The 17977-nt window shown below is 43.8% G+C and overlaps 3 protein-coding genes across 3 annotated transcripts in view; 1 reads left to right on the top strand and 2 right to left on the bottom strand.

Moving 5' to 3' along the window:
* Window positions 1–256: 256 nt before the first annotated feature.
* LOC124343519 (ectonucleotide pyrophosphatase/phosphodiesterase family member 1-like) lies at window positions 257–4027 on the top strand. Its single transcript, XM_046796852.1, has 8 exons — window positions 257–406; window positions 1159–1647; window positions 1711–1944; window positions 2025–2259; window positions 2322–2845; window positions 2924–3071; window positions 3144–3332; window positions 3405–4027. Exons 1-8 carry the CDS (start codon window positions 353–355, stop codon window positions 3869–3871), a joined length of 2340 nt encoding a protein of 779 aa, XP_046652808.1. The 5' UTR covers window positions 257–352; the 3' UTR covers window positions 3872–4027.
* On the bottom strand, window positions 4017–7912 carry LOC124343522 (ectonucleotide pyrophosphatase/phosphodiesterase family member 3-like). The gene is made up of 14 exons (XM_046796856.1): window positions 7713–7912; window positions 7195–7644; window positions 7096–7126; window positions 6982–7032; window positions 6788–6890; window positions 6671–6710; window positions 6369–6603; window positions 5793–5859; window positions 5638–5717; window positions 5366–5562; window positions 5127–5288; window positions 4938–5064; window positions 4652–4834; window positions 4017–4580 (listed from the first exon to the last, which is right to left on the bottom strand). Exons 1-14 carry the CDS (start codon window positions 7752–7754, stop codon window positions 4123–4125), a joined length of 2226 nt encoding a protein of 741 aa, XP_046652812.1. The 5' UTR covers window positions 7755–7912; the 3' UTR covers window positions 4017–4122.
* Window positions 7913–8557: 645 nt separating this feature from the next.
* Window positions 8558–17977, bottom strand: part of LOC124343514 (E3 ubiquitin-protein ligase MIB1-like) — a 38302-nt gene continuing 28882 nt past the window's right edge. Inside the window, exons 15-20 of the mRNA XM_046796838.1 lie at window positions 10238–10457; window positions 9971–10135; window positions 9684–9865; window positions 9342–9573; window positions 8888–9220; window positions 8558–8771 (exon numbers count right to left, since the gene is read on the bottom strand). Coding sequence (XP_046652794.1) covers window positions 8631–8771; window positions 8888–9220; window positions 9342–9573; window positions 9684–9865; window positions 9971–10135; window positions 10238–10457 — 1273 coding nt within the window. The 3' untranslated portion in view covers window positions 8558–8630. The remainder of the gene's footprint in view (window positions 8772–8887; window positions 9221–9341; window positions 9574–9683; window positions 9866–9970; window positions 10136–10237; window positions 10458–17977) is intronic.

Here is a 17977-nt window from a genome sequence, read left to right as displayed (position 1 = left end):
AAAGCCAGAGAAGCAAGTGAAACGTGCTATTAAAAAATCGTGCATGTTGCGCATTTTCAATTCAAGGCCTTTCACGTTCCAAATTTAAATAAATTGGAATCTTACTTTCTATTTTCAACTCTCTAAATCGACTCAAATGAAAATAGCTGGCGCTTTATCTGGGTTTTTTGAGATTCTATAATAAACCCACGTGACGCTACTATCTGGGAAGTTTTTTCTTTCGCAAGGGGCTAGGAATAAAGATACTATAGAACCAACCACTTCCATCGCCCTCGTCAGTATCTGTATAGCTGTTGCTGAAGAAAGCGGCAACGCTAACTTTGCTTCGAGGTTTCATTAAGAAAACGGCAAGATGCCTGGTGTTTCTTCCGCTACCCTTTACATAGCAGTGTTATTTATTATTTTGGTAAGTTTAATTTTTAAATTTAAGTTGACACTAAGATCCACAGTTTCTACACTAGTTAACTACTCTATTTTTAAGACTTGGATAATGGAAAAGCGAAATATTGGAAGAAATTTTTGTGGCAACTATTTAAAAAAATCACTTCATCATCACTAGACACAACTGTACGGTTACGGTAGTATCACGATTAAGTGTGTAGCTTAGTCTTAAATTGAATATCTCGGTCTTGAATTCTAAAGAATCTGAAAATCCAAAGAATCTGCAAAAAAAATGAAATGGATTGCGGAATTTTCTTTAAAATTAATTTTGGTTCTTGATAAATGCCAGTATTCTTCCTACTGTATCTAATCACGACCATTATCATTTAACTGACTATTACTAATTGCTAAATACTTATTCTTTATAAAAAAATTATGTTTACGCTAGCTAAATTTTTATCATTCGGAATTGAAATCCAAACAATCATGGGGACACGTATTTTGGACTTTCAATTTATTTGGCGATTACAACGCACTAAAGCGTCGCATATGAAGGCTACAGTCATACAGACTAGTTATAAACAGTTATTGTTTGAAAATATTTTTAATAAACCAGCACGATCCAATCTAAAGGGTTATCTAGAAATTTCAAGTCCAAGCAGTAAACAACTTTACATAAACGACCTCTTTTTTAAAAACTATAGTTTCAAGTTTAAAGTAATCAGTTGTAAGCTAATGTTTCTACGAAATCCTGCTAATCCAAGAAAAATATAATAGGTAATGCGGAGTATGGGAGCAAATGGAGCTTCAATACCCGATTCGGAACAAGCTAAGGGCCAGCAAGAGGCCCACAATTCCCAGGAAACATGCTCCTTTTTGAAAGAATCAAATCGAGAAGAATGCCCTTCGTTCTGGGCAGGAAAAGAACCGCCGGTTATTTTAATTTCTTTAGATGGATTCCGTCCAGAGTATTTATCAAGACAGGCGCTGGAAAACGGTGAATATCGCGGTGAATGGGCAGCAGCGACAATCAAGTGCCTGGCTCAAAGTGGAATTTCTTCGCCGTACATGATGCCTTCATACCCGACCATTACCTTCCCAAATCATTATTCCATCATAACTGGTTTGTACCCAGAATCACACGGAATAATTGGTAATCAATTTCACGACCCAGACCTAAAGGACAATTTTAGCATTTATACGGGTGCAACCGACCCAAAGTGGTGGCAAAACGGAGAACCACTTTGGACGACAGTGAGAAAACAGGTTCGCTATCAATTACAACAGATTAAACGGCATTCAAGTAACCAACGTTAATATCTTTTTCAGGGGAAAATTTCAGCCACTTATTTTTGGCCGGGCTCTGACGTTACATTCCCTGAAGAAGAACAACGTTCGCCCAATTACTTTTTCAAATACAAAAAATCAACGAGCTTTGGAGAGCGTGTTAATCAAGTTTTGAGGTGGATGGATCTGCCCATCGACAAACGACCTGCGTTCACAACCCTCTACTTTGAGGAACCTGACTCGATCGGCCATAAAGTCGGGCCAAATACTGCCAACGTAAATTTAAAAATAATTAAAAACAATCTCTTGTGCATTTAAATATGATGGCCAAAAATTAAAATTTCGTTTTCGCATAGGCAACCGAGAAAGTAACTATTGTTGACCGTCAAATTCGAAAGCTAATCGATGGACTGACTGAACGGAACATATCCAACTGTGTGAATATAATCATAGTATCTGATCATGGAATGGCTGACTCACCTCAAGGTCAGAAGCTAGTCGATCTAGTGAAGTACGTTCCCGATGTGGCGAACTCAACTTTGACCTTCTTGGGTCCCGTCACGTCGATCCGCCCTTTAAAAGATACAAAAGGTAAGTTAGGTCCAACGAAGAACATATAAAATTCTTGAATGAGACCTTTTGCTCCTTTACAGAAGAGGAACAGCGGATTGGTGGTGCATTGTCGTGCAAAGATCCCCACATGCGAGTTTTTAACAAGTGGGAACTGCCGTATCGGATGCATTCCGTTCGGACGCGGCGTATTCCTAACCTCATGGTTGACATGGACATCAGTTGGAGAGCTGTAATAAAGGAAGAAGCGTGGGGTAGCAGCGGAGCTCACGGCTGGGACAACCTTTATCTGGACATGCAGGCAATTTTCGTGGCCCACGGCCCAGCTTTCAAGAATAGAGAAGTCGTCCGTCCTTTCGAAAACGTTCAACTGTACAATCTCATGTGCCACTTGGTGAATGTCACTCCGTCTGAAAATAACGGGACTTGGGGAGCACTTCATCACCTCCTGATGGATCCACCGAATTTGAATGTCGATGCAAACGAAGAACTTTTAGATATGCCACCAATTCTTCGCACAATTGCTGAAACTAAGGAAGGGACGAAGAAACGGACCGGATGTGCATTGGTGAATGGTGAAAAAAACGGGAAAACAACGCCTGAAATAGTAAGATAAGATATTAGCGCTTTAATGAATTGAAAAACATCAAATTTAATTAACTCAAATCAAAATAATTAAAAACAGGAAATTGAAATAAAAATGACAGAGGATAGGGAAAATGAACTGCTCATTGTCCATGCTCCTCTAGGAATTCCAATTGTAGCTTCCAGTGAACCTTCTACTGTTCCCAACGATTCCAACGTTCTACTGATTAACGAAGATTACTTAACAGGTTAGACCATATATCTTGTAACAATACCTAAAACAAATTTGACCTACAGTATATACTGACAAACCATTATAGGATTTGACACGGAATCTGGAATTCCCTTATGGACATCTTATACCGTCTCGGGCAATATGACAAACAATACCAACGTTGGCAAATGGATTGAAGATCCGCGTCTTGAGACAAACCACACTGGAAGTTGTCATCGTCTCAGCAGCATCGTACAAACAAAAGATGTTGATTACATGCACTTGTTTCCGAAAGGTACGTACGAGACAACTCTTATTTCATTGGAACATAAAAAATTAACAAACCGGATTTTTTTTTTACCTACAGAATTTGCTATGCAGAAAATGGATGCCTGGCTAGACACTAATCTCCTTGAAGTGCCTTCTGGAATCGCACATTTTATTGCGACAATGATACAAATGTTATCCGAAGCTTCAGTCTCCCGCGGTCCATTGCACGTAATCAGTGGCCCAACGCGTCAACATTCGCCGTGCGTTTTCTTTGTGGTAACCGCCTGCAGGATGAATAACACAGCTGGCGAATGGAATCTCACCACTTGCCCCGTAGAACAGAGAGATCTGCAGGCTTTTCTTCTACCTGTCCGTCAGTGGAAATATCAGAGTTCCTGCATTTCTGATCGAGATTTTATCGCCTACAATGTAGCCACTCTCAAAGATGTTGAACGAGTCACCGATTTTCAGTTCTTCCCTGACTTACCCATGGAGGACAAGCTCAACTTACTTGCAAGAACTACGCTTGACTCAACATTGATTATTGATCCCACAAGACAGTGAACTCTTGTTCAATGCCGTCTTATTCACACAATATTCTTGTGTTCGTAACTTGTTCATTGCATTTTTCATGTCTCGTGATTTCTCGTGATCTATTTGTCGAGTGCAATACGTGTTTGGAATGAGTCGTGTGCTGTGACATTCTACATTGAAGTGCATACAATTTTATTAAGTACTAAAAAAAACAGGTGCACTTATCATTAAAATGTTATGGGAAATTGGGGACAAAACTACACAAATTAAATTTTATAATTTCAGGGACTGGGATCAGGATTGACAAGTAGAGTTGAAGCCAGTGGAGTGCGAGACAGGATTTCTGCTTTGTCAGCAAAGGAAAGAGATGGAAAGAGACGGAGGCCAGTTAGGTGTTCTACATCGGGTAGCGTGGCCAGGTTGGTGCTGAGAAATTTGTTGGATTGGATGCAACTACGGCTGTACCTTAAATTGGTCGGCAAGATGAATGACTGGATATCCAACTGATCAATCGAGCAATCAGCCAAAGATACACCAAGGGAGCGACAAGCTGAAACAATGACAAACAAGCCGGAACTGGGGGAATCCCGAACTGGCCCCGTTATCACGTTTATCTCTCCATTGCTATTCACAAAGTAGTTCAGCAAGGTGTGAAAATCGATCCAGTAGGTTTCAAACGACTTCGAAATTTCTATCGCATTCGTGTCCAAAGCTAAATCAGCCGAGTTCAAGGTGGCGTCTTAAAAAAAAAATGCAAGAAAAACATATTTAGTCTCGCGGGAACGCAAACAAAATGAGGAGAGAACTGACCGAAAGGGTAAAGTGGCACTACGGACCAAGTGCTATCGACTCCGTTGGGAAATCTGTCACAAATGGAAGCATAATTTGGCTCCAGGCGGACATCCAAACGCCACTTGGGATGGAAATTGGTAAATCGAGGCTGGCTCAGGGTGTAAGAAGTCCAGGATGGTAGACCCGAAACCACATCAAAGGCTGAATCAAATCAAAGGAACACGCAATTCATAAACAAATTATGATACTCAAATTTCTAAATTTTCAAAAAACCAAAATCTCATCTAAAGGAAACTGAATTTACCGGTGACGTAATTACTGTTGATCACTGTCTTAATATTTTGATTTGATCCGGTTTGAGGAGCTCCCCAAGGAGTGTGTAGTTTAAGTGCTTCACTGGAGCTGGTTTCAGTGATATTCAACGAAGAATCCTACACCAAATTTTTAAATTGATTTAACGATTACATAATTTCTTCAAAAAACTGTAACGAACGGTAGATAAAGTATTGGATCCGGTAAGCAAATTGCATTTTGGTCGCTGTAAGTGTGTGTTGTAGGTAGCCTCATCCTTGGGGAATGGTAGATTAGAAACTGGAGTCATAGGCTCCGGCGTAGGATCTGTCGGCGGTGATGTCAACATGTGATGCAGAGCGCCCTGAAAGTTAAAAAACGAAAAGCAACAATCAGAATTGCCATCGAACTCTGTTTGAAGTACACGACAGGCCGACTAACCCAGGTGCCATTATTGGGTGATGGATCGACGCCCATCATTGCGCACATTAGATTGTATAAATCGATGTTGTGAAATGGGTGCACTTCCGTCTTCTTCTTGAAAGAAGGTCCTTGAGCGACAAACATGGCGCTCATCTCGGAATTGAGGTTATCCCAGCCATGATTTCCAGGCAAGATCCACTCCGACTTGCCGTAAGCTATTTAAGGCAGAAAGTTATATTTACTTTAACGACGCCGAACGTGGGGTGGTAAGCTAAAAGATCGGTACAAACCACGCCAGCTGACTGTCATGTCAACAAGAATATTGGGAATACGGTTGGTGTTGGCATAGTGATGTCGCCGAGGCAAATCCCTGAGAGTATGACGAAGAAATGAATTATTTATTATGCGGTATTGTTGGAAAAGAAAAGAAAAAAAATGTGCGAACCATTTGTTATAGACGCGCATGTTGTCGTCTTTGCATTGCAATCCTTCGGCTATCCGGTCATGCTCCTCTAAATTAGAACGATGGAGACGTGAGACATAAATGTTTTCGATTAAATGACTAAAATCCTATTGCTACTTAGCCGAGTCTATTGAAAATAAAACTTAATAAACGACCAAAGTGCTATCTTCGCACCCCCATGCTATTCCCATACGGTAGCGATAATCTCGGCATAAATTTTCGTGGGTATCTTCGAGAGTGTTTGAAGGGGTCTCCTTATCTTATTCCCAGTGCACCTCCCTTTCCATTGATCTCATACTATCCAAATAGCCTCGCCCTGTGAGGGGGGATTTCGTTCGGTGGAACATAAAAACCACGTGAAAAGTTGGCCCTATATCAAAAAGGTACTTTTTCTTAAACCTGATGATAAAAAAAACCCTAAAGTTTCTCCCCACTCTTTGTCACAAGGGCTTGCAAATGTCCATGTGATCGCTCACAAAATGACCCCTTTTCTCGCTTGAGAAATGGGAAATCACGTCTGCTGGGGGAATACAAAAAAGAATCAAACATTCCGCTCACCTTCTGTGTCCAATTTAGGTCTAATGGTGGGGAAGACACCGTCGTAAATCCTAGCGTCATTCAAAATATTTGGCACATAATCATCCATAATCAAAAACTTCTCTCCAGGAGGTGAAGGCGCCATGCCGTGATCAGCGAGAACGATCAAGTCGACACAGCCGAGAATTCCGGCTCCTTCCAACATGTCAAATAAAAGCTGAAGCTCATGATCAACGCTTTTCACTTGATCAGCGACCTGAAACATAACAAATGAGGGAATTGTTAATTAAGGTAAAAAATGAAGTTCGAAATGTATAATGTACCAATGGTGAATCCGGGCTTTCGCCATGTCCAGTATGGTCTCTGTAGTCGTAAAAAAAAAGTTGCAGTAAACAGATTAAAAAAAAAAAAAAAACAATCTAATAACGGGAAAAACTCACGGTTCGTCAAGATAGACGGTGATGAAATTGGGTCGCTGAGCGAGGGGTAATGTAAGCCAATCAAACACTTGCTGCATCCTCTCCGAATATGGTACGGAACCGTCTTGTGGTAAAATGATTAGATTTTGACAAATTTAATTTAAAAAAAAAGAAACTTAAAAACAATGATGAAGTAGTTTTTTTTTTTTAAATACCATATTTAAGCCAGTAGTTCGGCTCTCTAACCGGATCAGTTTGATCAGACCCTGTCAAAAAGAAAGATTATTATGCCAACAAATTCATAAGAAGTATTAGCTTTTTAAAAAAACCTGGCCAAAAGCAAGTTGCGCTGATTTTTCCCTGTAAAAACAAACAAGAACGTCAATGAGAATGATCGGCAAAAGAATCTAAAATCACAAAAATGACACCTGTTTTTTCACGTTATACCACAGCGGATCGCCAATCCACCAAACTGGATTGGTCTGCTGCGACGATGACAAACTAAACGAAGCATTCAGGTCAGGATCGTAAAACGAGTTGCCGACAATGCCATGTGATTCAGGATAAAGACCAGTGACGATCGAGTAATGATTGGGAAAGGTAAGAGACGGGAAAACGGGGATCATTCCGGTCGGGGAGAAAACTCCACAGCGGGATAAACGATTGATCAAGGGCGACGCCGGTTCCTCAACACCAGCAATGTTGACAGTCCTCTGTAAATAATCGAACCGGAAACCGTCTAGGGAAACGACCAATAGAGGAGGCTTGTCTCCTCCCCAGTAGGCCGAACATTCTTCCGGTGTCGGATTTAAAGATGCACATTCGTCGACCTGTCTTTTGTCGGCGTGATGCAACGACAGTCCGGATAATCCGTTAAACTGGAGAAAGAAAAAACAAAAAACTGTTTTAAAATCCGTCCATCAATCATTTTGACGCTTTTGCTTACCGAAGAGATGGCAAGAAGAACGACCAAGAAAAGCGACTTCATTTTTCATTAGTCGGAGGCACCAGCGCTCAGCAGATGCCGGTAGTAAAAATGAATAGCGACAAACAAGGATCAAGAGTATAGTCTAAATTACGTAAAAACCAGGTCGAAAGACTATCAGTCGTCGGTATTATCAAGTCCGTCTATCGGTAGCAGTCGGACGGACTCGGAGACGGGAGTCTATAGAATGCAAAGCGTGTTAGTGATTTCGGCCGTCTAATCATCTCTTATCTACCGAGGCCAACGAGGCTGACGTCAAAAAACATTGCAAGCTATACTTGAGTGTACTGTCGCTTTTTTTTTTCTTTTTTTTTTCGTTTTATTTGACATTCCAAGCCGTAGTGGTTTGCTGCAGGTATTTTGTACATGAAATTTCAAGACAAGATATAAAAAAAAAATTCAAAATGAACTTGACCATCACTAAATCAAAATGGCTCTTTGACAATTCGGCGCAAATCACTAAATAGAGCGACAAATCAATGTGAGAGTTGACACGTTTGTAGATAATAGGGTCAAAATGTGAAGAGAAGACGCGAGAAGAGTAGTAGGAATAAACGAGATGAATCGAAGGAGAGAGAGAAAACAAGCAAATTCAACAAGTCAGTTGCAAAGGAGAAAAAGTGTCGCTGCACAGCCACACACAGGGAATAATCAATTTTAACTTTGTGTTGTTCGATTACCCTTAATATTGAGTGTGTTCATTTAATTTTGTTTTAATAATCAATTAATCATACTGTATATCGTTTTCGTTGTTGCTAGTTCATATTTTGTTTTTGAGTCTTTTTCTTTTTTAATGATTCATTTAGAAATGATTCCATCACGTATTGTCGCCAATAAGAACGACTCTCTCGTCTCTAATAATTGTGTACCGTCCTAAGTCTAGTAGAGCAGGATGCGTTTTTCGACTGCCTTCCGGCAGATCGGGCACTCGGACATGCGATCGCCGCACATTTGGCACGTTCCGTGACCGCAGAGGAAGATCATGTTGCGCAATCGGTCCATGCAGACCGGACACATCGTCTGTAGGGGCAGAAAGAAAGAAAGAAAGAAGGAAGGAAAGAAAGGAAGTAACAAAACATGAAAAACGTGAGGAGAATGAACTGGTGAAAAATTAGAATAGCCTCCTTAGTCCTTACTTGTTCTTTGATATCCTGGAGCTGCTGCTGGAGCTTCTGGACGTCCGTGTTGCTGTTATCTCGACATCCGTTATTCATCATCGGTCCCTCCTGGGGTGAAATCCCTGCCGGACGGCCAATTTCGGCGCTGATCGGGCTACGACAGCCGGGCGAGAGGCTGGCCTGGTTGTTCAAGCCGCAGCAGACAACGTAGGGGATGACGCGATCGATTTGCGAGCGACATTGGACGCACTTCTTCATGAGAGCGGCGCAGCCATCACAGGCGCACATGTGGCCGCAGGGACGGAACAGCACGGACGCCTTCTTGTCCGAGCACACGACGCACTCTTCAATCTGCAGACCACCCGACCCCGAAGCGAGAAAAAAAACAAAAAAAAAAAACGAAAAAAAATAATGATAATAAAATTGAATTAAAAGAAAGAAATCACGGGGAAATCATAGAAGATGTGTATACCTTGGTGCGGGTCGTTATGGGATCCTTGCAGACGAGGCATTTCTTGACGCGAGGAGCGCAGGCCGAGCAGCAATTGACGTGACCGCAAGGTCCGAATAAAGTGTCACGTTTCAGGTCCGAGCAGACCATGCACTCGTCGGCGGTGTCGCCGAGGTCGCAGGCCATGTCGGCCAAAGCCACGGCGCCCATCTCTTGTGATAACGTGTCGCCGTGAGCACCGCACTCGCCACGCCTAAAGAATGCAATTCCAGTTGAAAGAAAAACACAAACGAGGGCCAGCAAAGAGAAAGAAAACGAAGAAGAAGAAGAAGAAGGAGAAATTTAGGATGCTGTAATTTATACGTGGATTTCTCTCCGTAGCATTTGGTCAACGCCCGACATAGATTAGGATCCGGGCAGAGATCCAGAGGAGTCAATCCTTTCTTGTTTTTGATGGTCAGGTCGGCTCCGTTGGCTGCGAGGAAACAGGCAATCGAGGCCGACGACTTTTTGTTGGCACCTTGTGTTCCGAGCCCCATCAGCAGCTGCAAAAAAGGGTCGAAAAAAGAACGAAAGAAAAGAAATATCGGATGTCAGCATTTGCAGCACATGAAAGGGGGGGACCGCCATCGAGCTCCACAAAAGCTTACCGAGTAATTATGACCGGACGTGGCCGTCGAGGTTTTCCCGCTGCCGTCCTGCAAATCTTGGAGCTGTCGCAACTGGGAAAGCGTGTGGTGACGTAGAGCCTCGTGCAGTGGAGTGTCACCATCTTTGTCGGCCAAGTTGAGGCTGCAGTTTTCCCTCACCAGCAGCTTTTATTTTTTTTAATTTCCATTGAAGCGGAGGAAGATGAAAGAATGATGTAGAATTGGAATGGGACATTTAAGATAAAAGAAAAAAGAAAAAGTAGATACCCGAACGATTTGAGTGTGCTGTCGCTCGACTGCCAGATGCAAGGCCGTCTGCAAATTGACATTCTGCAAATCAAGTTGAGCCCGGCCGGCGCGGACAAGTAGCTCAGCGACTTCAACGTGATTGTTGAGCGCCGCCAAATGGAGGGCCGTGTAGCCGTCGTCTTTCTTCTCGTCAACGATCCACGGCCGTGGCAATTTGGACAGCAGGACGCGCATCGCACTGGAAAAATGACGAAAAACAAACAAGAATTTGCACGGTGAAAATCACGCAGATAATGACCCTTCAAAACGTAAATATCTGAGTCGTTTCCTCCCGGAGGATAAAATAAAATAAAAACAAGAAACAGACTGAGCGTTTCAGGATTCATTAGTCAAATTTGGGACAGTTGGCCCGACCCGCTATCTCCGATGGGCGTCGCAACAGGAGCGATGGGCGGTGAAAAAGGGGGAAGGAAGAAAAAAAAATGAAAGAGTGAAAAAATGACGAAGAAAATATGCCCACAGTTGTCATTTATTTTTGTTGGCGAACATCCGTCAAAAGAAATGGAAACTAATGAAAGGCAATGGGACTCTTGTGGGCGGCATCGGGTCTACCTCGTGCCGACCGGCGCGCTTGGCGTCGCTGGGTTGGCGAAGTGAACGCAAAGGATCGACGACAGAGAGCCAAAAAAGCGATCCCAGTCATTGGGGTCTCGTCGTCCGTTGATTTAAAATAAAAACGGAATAAAACAAAAAAAATAAAAATAAAAAAGGACTTCCAAACAGCCAGCTGTCGTAGACGGACAGACGTGGTCTTTGGTCCATGCAAATCCCTTGGTGACGTTCAAGACGTTTTGCGTCCGTCACGCCGGATGCAAATGGCTCCTAGGAGCTGGGAGATCGGCCAGGAGTATTTTCGCGAGTTACAGAACACAAAAGCCAATTTCATCCGCTCGACAGATCCGCATCTAATCTGAATCGCGTACATATCTAGAACAAGGTTACTCGACCATTGTTGAATGACGACCAATTCGATTACTGCCATCAAACCAATCAGCTGCTTGGAAATTTTCCAATCAGGATGTCATTCAATCAACTTTGTTGAATGATTTTCCAACGACAAATCATCCCAAACGCAAATTATCCTTTAGAAAAGCTAAACTTCAAAGAAACTTGATGATTCATATTTTCTTTGTTTAAACACGCACACCCCTTCTCACTCTCTCCCGAGTATTAAAAACAAAAAAACAAAGCAAAGTGAAAAAGAGGATGAAGGGAAAAGAGCTAAGAAGACGGCTGGGAAAAAGGATCTGCAACAGCCGGCCCAGGATACGAACGGGGTTAAAAATAAACAAGCGACTTTGGCTCGCGTTATTTGAAAAAAAAAAAATAAAAAAAATAAAAAAAAGGAAAGAAATTTAAATATAAGCTAAATTGAAAAGGGGAAAAAACAAGGTTAAAAGAGGAGGTGGATGGAGAAAACGAGCTTGTTGGTTTCTCAAGAAGAAACACCCCGATGGTTTCATTCTTTTTTTAATCACGGCCCCAGTTTGTAAGGCCAAGAAGAGGGAAGAAAAAGAAGAAGAGGAGAATTGTTTTTCGCTGCAGCTTTGGCTGGCGTGCCAGGCCCGTTTTCGAAAAAAAAAAAAAAAAAAAAAAAAAATCTTTTCGTGAGAAGAAGAAGAAGAAGAAGGGCCTCGGGAGAAAGAAACAAGCGGACGAGACGCCGCGGACGGAACGAGGATTTTTTTCCCCCCTTCTTCCTCCTCCCATTCCCTCCATTTCTTTCCCCTACATATCGGCGACGCTGCTGGGCGACGTCGGGAGCTTTTTTTGCCGGCGTGAGCTCGAGCTAAAATTGGAATCCAAACTTCCCGTCTCTCTCTCTCTCCTGGATTTTTCTTTTCTTTTCTTCTTCCCAATTTCTCTTTTGATTTCTTTTTTGGGGGTTTTCGGGCATACAGTAGCTGGTTCCCATTCCTCCGTTTCTTACACACTCCATCGTCGGGGGGTTCTTCTTCACGAAGCAACATCTGCAATATGCCCTCGACCAACGGGCCAGAAGCCCCTCCGTCCTTCTCTCTTTCTCTCCCAAGCAGCGTGGAAATATTTAATGAGTGGTAGTCTGCGTGTTTGCCAGTCTTTCTTCTGCTGGCAGAGGCGGGCGCGTGCGTGCATTATCTATTTATTTATATTTACACCATGTTCTACTACGACTACTAGTCTACTACTACACACGACTAATGGCCCTGGCCCTGGCCCCTGTGCACTGTACATGCCCAAACGACTCCCCAGTACATATACACACACAAAAGCACAGGTCGCCGGCTCAAGGGTAAAGAGAGAAGGCAAAAGGAAGGAGCCGAGTACAAGAGACAAGTAAAAGTAAGATGCTGCAGCACCATAAGATCATCAACACATGTGCACACTGCACACAAGTCTATAGGGCCAGCCTCGGCCAAACGGGTGGACACAGTGCAGGTTCATTCACGACCGTATGTCGGCGCCAACATTTTTCTTCGTTTATTTTTTTTTCTTTTTTCTGTTTTTCTTTGAAGGATTTTATTTCTTAATTTTGGGTTGTTGTCTGGACTCCCGACTCGAATTATCTATTCCCTTCTCGTCTATTATGCATACGGGGGGTGGGGAGGGAGTTGGTAGGGGATAGATGTACAAGTTGATGGTTGACAAGAGACCCCCAGATGAGTCGAGTCTAGGGGGTATTGTGCCTGGCGTCAGAGCAGAGACGACGACGCCAAGACGCTTCACAGAAACCAACAAGACGTCCAACGCCTCTGCCGCCTCACCACCTCCAAATAAGGCCACACAAGCCCAGCCAGAAAGGGCGTCGTCATGGCAGTCGACGTCGTTCTCCACCGTCCAAGAGCGAAAGTCGCCGTTCTTTTATTTTCTTTTCCAATTGCCAACAACAGAAAAACTGGAATCGAATTCGCCTCGAACGTTTCTGGACGACGAAAATGTCTCATCACCCAACCATTCAACGGGAAAATAAGAAATCGATTCCTTCAGGATCGAATCTTTGCGCTAGGAGCCCATCGGAAAGGAATAGTGGGAATACAAAGAAGACGAGTACAATGGGGGGAAGGGGGAAAAAATACTTCTGGAGGCAACGAGGATCCTTTCCATCTTCTCTATCTTAATCACAACCTCATTGGTCTCATAAGAATTTCAAATAAAGCCTCGTCGGAGATGGATGCGAAAAGGGCGAGCCGAGTGGATCTATAGCTCGGCAGCGGGGACTGTCAAAAGAAATAACACACACAAAGTGTGTCCAGTATACTCTATAGTATATATAAATATAAATATATATAGATTCTTGTCCAGTTCCCAATCTCGCGGATGGGGTCCAACAAGAAAATAGAGAAAAAGAAAAGAAATGGTGAAGGGGGCCAAGAAACCGGTGGCGTCCAGCAGGAAGAGCTACTACTAGAGAGTCAGGGGGTTCCTTCTTCCATCGTGTGGACAAGACGATGGAAGACGAAGAAAAAAAAAAAGGAATCGGTTCAGACCAGTTCCGCAGACTAGGAGCTATCCAGAGCTCCGGCGCCTTAGGAAAAAAGAGAGAGAAAAAAGAGAATAGTACAAGAGACGGTTGGGCCAGCTGCCAGCCACATGTGGTATGGCCATTACGACACATGACAAGATGTGGCCCTTCTTTCATTAGTCAGGAACTGCAAACAGAGCTGCCCCCTCCCCCTTAATACCCGCCTCCCTCTTTTCTCTTTCTCCTGGCTGCGCTGCCCTTTTCTTTCATCCCCACGAAGAATTTCTTTTCTTTTTCTTTTATTATGATTTGCTTCTCTCCCAGGAAATTTTGTGGAACAAGTGTAAAAAAGAAAAAACCTCTAACCCTCACCGGGGAGCAGCTAGAGCCTATGGCCGGGTTAGAGGGGGTCGTCATGACCCACGCAAGGCTCTCTGCTGGAACCGGATTCTTCTACCTCCCGCTAGTCCGTGTCCGTTAACAGCAAAACCGTTTTTAACTAACTGATTTCTCTTATTCAATTCCTATCGATTTTCAGAAACAGAAAAAAATCACAAAAACCCAAAAATATTTCGATTCGACGTTTGTTTCCGTTTCTTGTTGGTCTGATGGTCTTCTGAACACGTTACCCCAATCAATTTGATGGTGGCTTCCATTTTCAACCCAATACTCCCAACGGAATGCTTCCGGTCTGGGAAAAAGTCGTTCCTTTTTCTCCTTTTTCCCTTTTTATGTCTTGCGTTTTATGAAGTTCTTACAACTACGATCGTTTGGAAACAGAGTAGACCGCATGTGGAGCGGTGCACTGGGTTACTCGGTGATTCGAGACGATTGGAAAAGTGCATTGCAATTTCGAAAGAAAGAAAAAAGGACCAGAAAAATGCCAGAAGGGTTTCAGACGACTTCCTTCCCAAGAAAGCGGAGGCGAATTAGGGCAGATCTAATCCAGGCGGAAATCGATTCAATACTTTCGTTTTTGTACTCTATAAAAACGTCAAAAATAAAAATAAAAAGGGGGGGGACCGTTATTGAACAAAAGCTGTCACACACATACACACAGCCTGCGGTTGGTGGTCGACTATCAGTGGCTTGCCAAAAAAGGATCCTTTGCGAAATCCGACAAGAAGAGTCTCGACAAACCAACAAACAAACACACACACGGTGGGGGTTGATTTCGAAGGAGGAGGAAGCTACAGGATCTGGCTGAATTGTGTTGACAAACGAAATGGGCAGTTTGAGGGAGTTGTTTCGCCTTTGGGGGGTGGGGGACGTCGGGAGGATCCTCCACTTGGGCCGTTAAGAAGAGGGAAGAAAAATAAAAAGGTTCAAACGGCGAGGAGTCGAGAGAAAAATGGGGCGAAGAGGACGAAAGACAAGGAAAACGACCGGAGTGAAAGTGAGATTATAAACAGTGGGTCGTCATCGTGAGAGGTCACCCAAGGCAGCAGCAGCAGCGTCAGAACCGACCTCCAACTGCTTCTCGCGAGTTGCCGGGCTGGATGGACCCCGTTTAATTTCCCCCTCTTGGTCAATCCCGTCTCGCATAAAACCCACAATCAACAGCGCACAAATCAAACAAATGAATAACATGTTGACCATAATTTCTGTTTCGGGATAGAAGGGCACGACATAAATTGCTAAACGAAAGCGGAAAAGAGAAGCCAAGGTCACAAACGATGGTGATGTAACAGGATCTTTTCAAACGGACGACCGACGAAAAATAAAACCGTCGAGTCAAGTAGTCCAAGTGCAGGCCAACATACGTGCAAGCGCATGTTTTCTTGTTGCATGCCCTTTTCTTGATTCAATCGGCTATCAAGTTAACGCCCATTTTCCATTGGCCAAAAAAACAATAGTGAAAAATCAACCTGAATGCCAACAGTTTTCCGTCCCCAACACTGGAAATTTCAAATTCATTTCAAAATTCAAATTTCCCGCCCGCCAGTACAGACTTGCTCAATTGTCGCCAATCGATTCATCATCATAGCCGACAGTTAAACAAACGTTAATGTTCTTTCCAGAAATCTCCGGCGGGGCTATTGCCTATATGGACTCGAGTGTGTGCGCACACACCGACGAAGCCAAGAAATCACATGCCCAAGAATAGGCATAAGTCTAGTCTAGGGCGGCGTCACCTCTTGGGGCTCTGCGGAGTCGTCGGAGCGCTCTACACTCTTTTTGCTCCACACTGCTGCTGCTACTGCTACTACTCCGAGGGGGTATCACAGAAAGGGGGAAGAAAAAAGGAGAACTGGAACACATCTGTGTGTCAGTGTATGTGGGAGAAAATGAAAGGAGGAGGAATAGGAGTCTGAGGAGGAGAAGGAAGAAGCATTACGCGGAGTGGGATCTTATTCTTGTATATATAAATATACCCCCCGAAGAAAAAAGAGAGAAAGACAAGAGGAGGAGAAACGAGAGGGTGCAGGGGGATATAAAAATATTTCCAGGGCCCATCTTGTCGCGGTGTGTACGGTAGTATGCCTATAGTTTTGTGTACAGGACGCTATTAGATCGGCCGGCAATCCGGCTCGGTTCCATCCGGTTTTCGAAAGCTTCCGATCGATGAAAACGATTTTCAAATCAAATTTAAAAAAAAAAAGAAAGATCATTACAAGAAAAGAATTAAAACGGGGAGGTGAAGGGACCCCCACTTGAATGATGAACGACTTTGCGTCTAAAAGAGCGTGTGCGACGGCGGGGGAGGAATCCTTGAGCTGCTCTCCTGTGCCATCAATAGCCATCCACGAGGATATTCTGCCTGTTCTGGTTGTTCGCGGTTGACGGGACGTGGAGGAGAGAGAGAGAGAGGGAGGAGGGAGGGGAAGGGAGGAATTCTCGGGACCCGTCGCGAGGAGCTGCCGCCGCCGCCGCGTGAGTGGTAAAAGTGTGTGTATGCACAGGGTGGGGGATAAAAAAGAAAAAAAGAAAATTTACTCTCGTGTATTTCAGGCGGCTCTGCTTTACCGTCACCTCCGCCACCTCTTCTTCCTCCTTCTCTGTCTCTCCCCCCCCCCCCCACCCCCCTCGAAGACGAAGAAGAGGAGCTCCGAAAGAAAAACAAAACACGCGTTCCATCCAAGTAAGAGAGTAGGGAGAGGGATGGAAGAAAAAATAAAATAATTTTTGAAAAAAAAAAGAAAAAAAATCTGTGCGCACATATACATATACATATACATATACACACACACACACACACACAGCCGATGAGGAGGAACCTAAATTTAGTTGTTGCTTGTCCCGCCACCCCTGGGCAGAGAGAGAAGAGCAAGCCGGCCATGCCCGGCTCGAAGGGGGATAAAAGGCAGAGGCTGCCAAACGTTTCTTACCAGTGATGGTTGCCTCCACCAGTGTGACCGATGCGCGCGCGCGCCCAGTAAAAATCTAGTCCTTCTCTCCTTTCCAACATTCTCCACTTTAAAGAAAATTCGAATTCCCAAAAAAAAAAAAAAATTTGTTTTGTTCCAATTTCCTTTTTGTTAATTTTCTTTGGTCGGGTCCGATTCGAAAGAGGAGAGAGAAAATAATCGTGCGCGCCGGGCGGATCTCGACCGCGTTTGTTGTCCCCCAATTTTTTCGGGGGCTGAAGTGTTGGAGTGACTGCGGCGGCCTAACAGACGACGAGCCACGGACGCGAGCAACTGGTTTCCCGTACACAGGGCGCGCCATTCCCAACCCGGGAGATTCAAACACCATTCTGTTTTTTTAAAAAAAAGGCTAAGTTTTTTCCATTTTTTTCAATCATCATCACCAGATAAAATTTTAGTTTGGCCTATGATGGTGGTGCTTACACATCTTCCCTTATTATTTCAATTTAACTTGATTTCTTTATTTGATTACTACTTAAAAAACTATTTTCACGTGCACCACATCCCCCTTTCGCCCCGGCCCTTCTTATTTCTTTCTCAGATGGTCACCACATTGAGCTCAAAGTCTGTTCATGTTTAGAGTAAGGCAGAGGGAAAAAAGAAATGGAGGGGGGACGACGACGACGTGATATTTGAACGGTAAATTACTTGGACCGGTCGACCAGAAGGAAGGAAGAATGTTGTGTATATATGTATGTATGTATACAGCATGGGATTCTCTTTGACCGGCTGCTGGCTGGAAGCGGCTGGTATCCATCACGATCAGATGGTTCCAATTTTAGGTGCGAGCAGCTTCTTCTTCAGCCCCTTTCCTTCAAGACCCCCCACCCCACCCCACCCAATCGCCAGACACCGATTCTGCCAGCCCGAACTGCTATCCAAATAGAA

The sequence above is a fragment of the Daphnia pulicaria genome, chromosome 6, assembly GCF_021234035.1.
Source record: "Daphnia pulicaria isolate SC F1-1A chromosome 6, SC_F0-13Bv2, whole genome shotgun sequence".
Taxonomy (NCBI): Eukaryota; Metazoa; Arthropoda; class Branchiopoda; order Diplostraca; family Daphniidae; genus Daphnia; species Daphnia pulicaria.
Note: the sequence above shows the minus strand (reverse complement) of the source record. Positions and strands in the feature narration are given on the sequence as shown.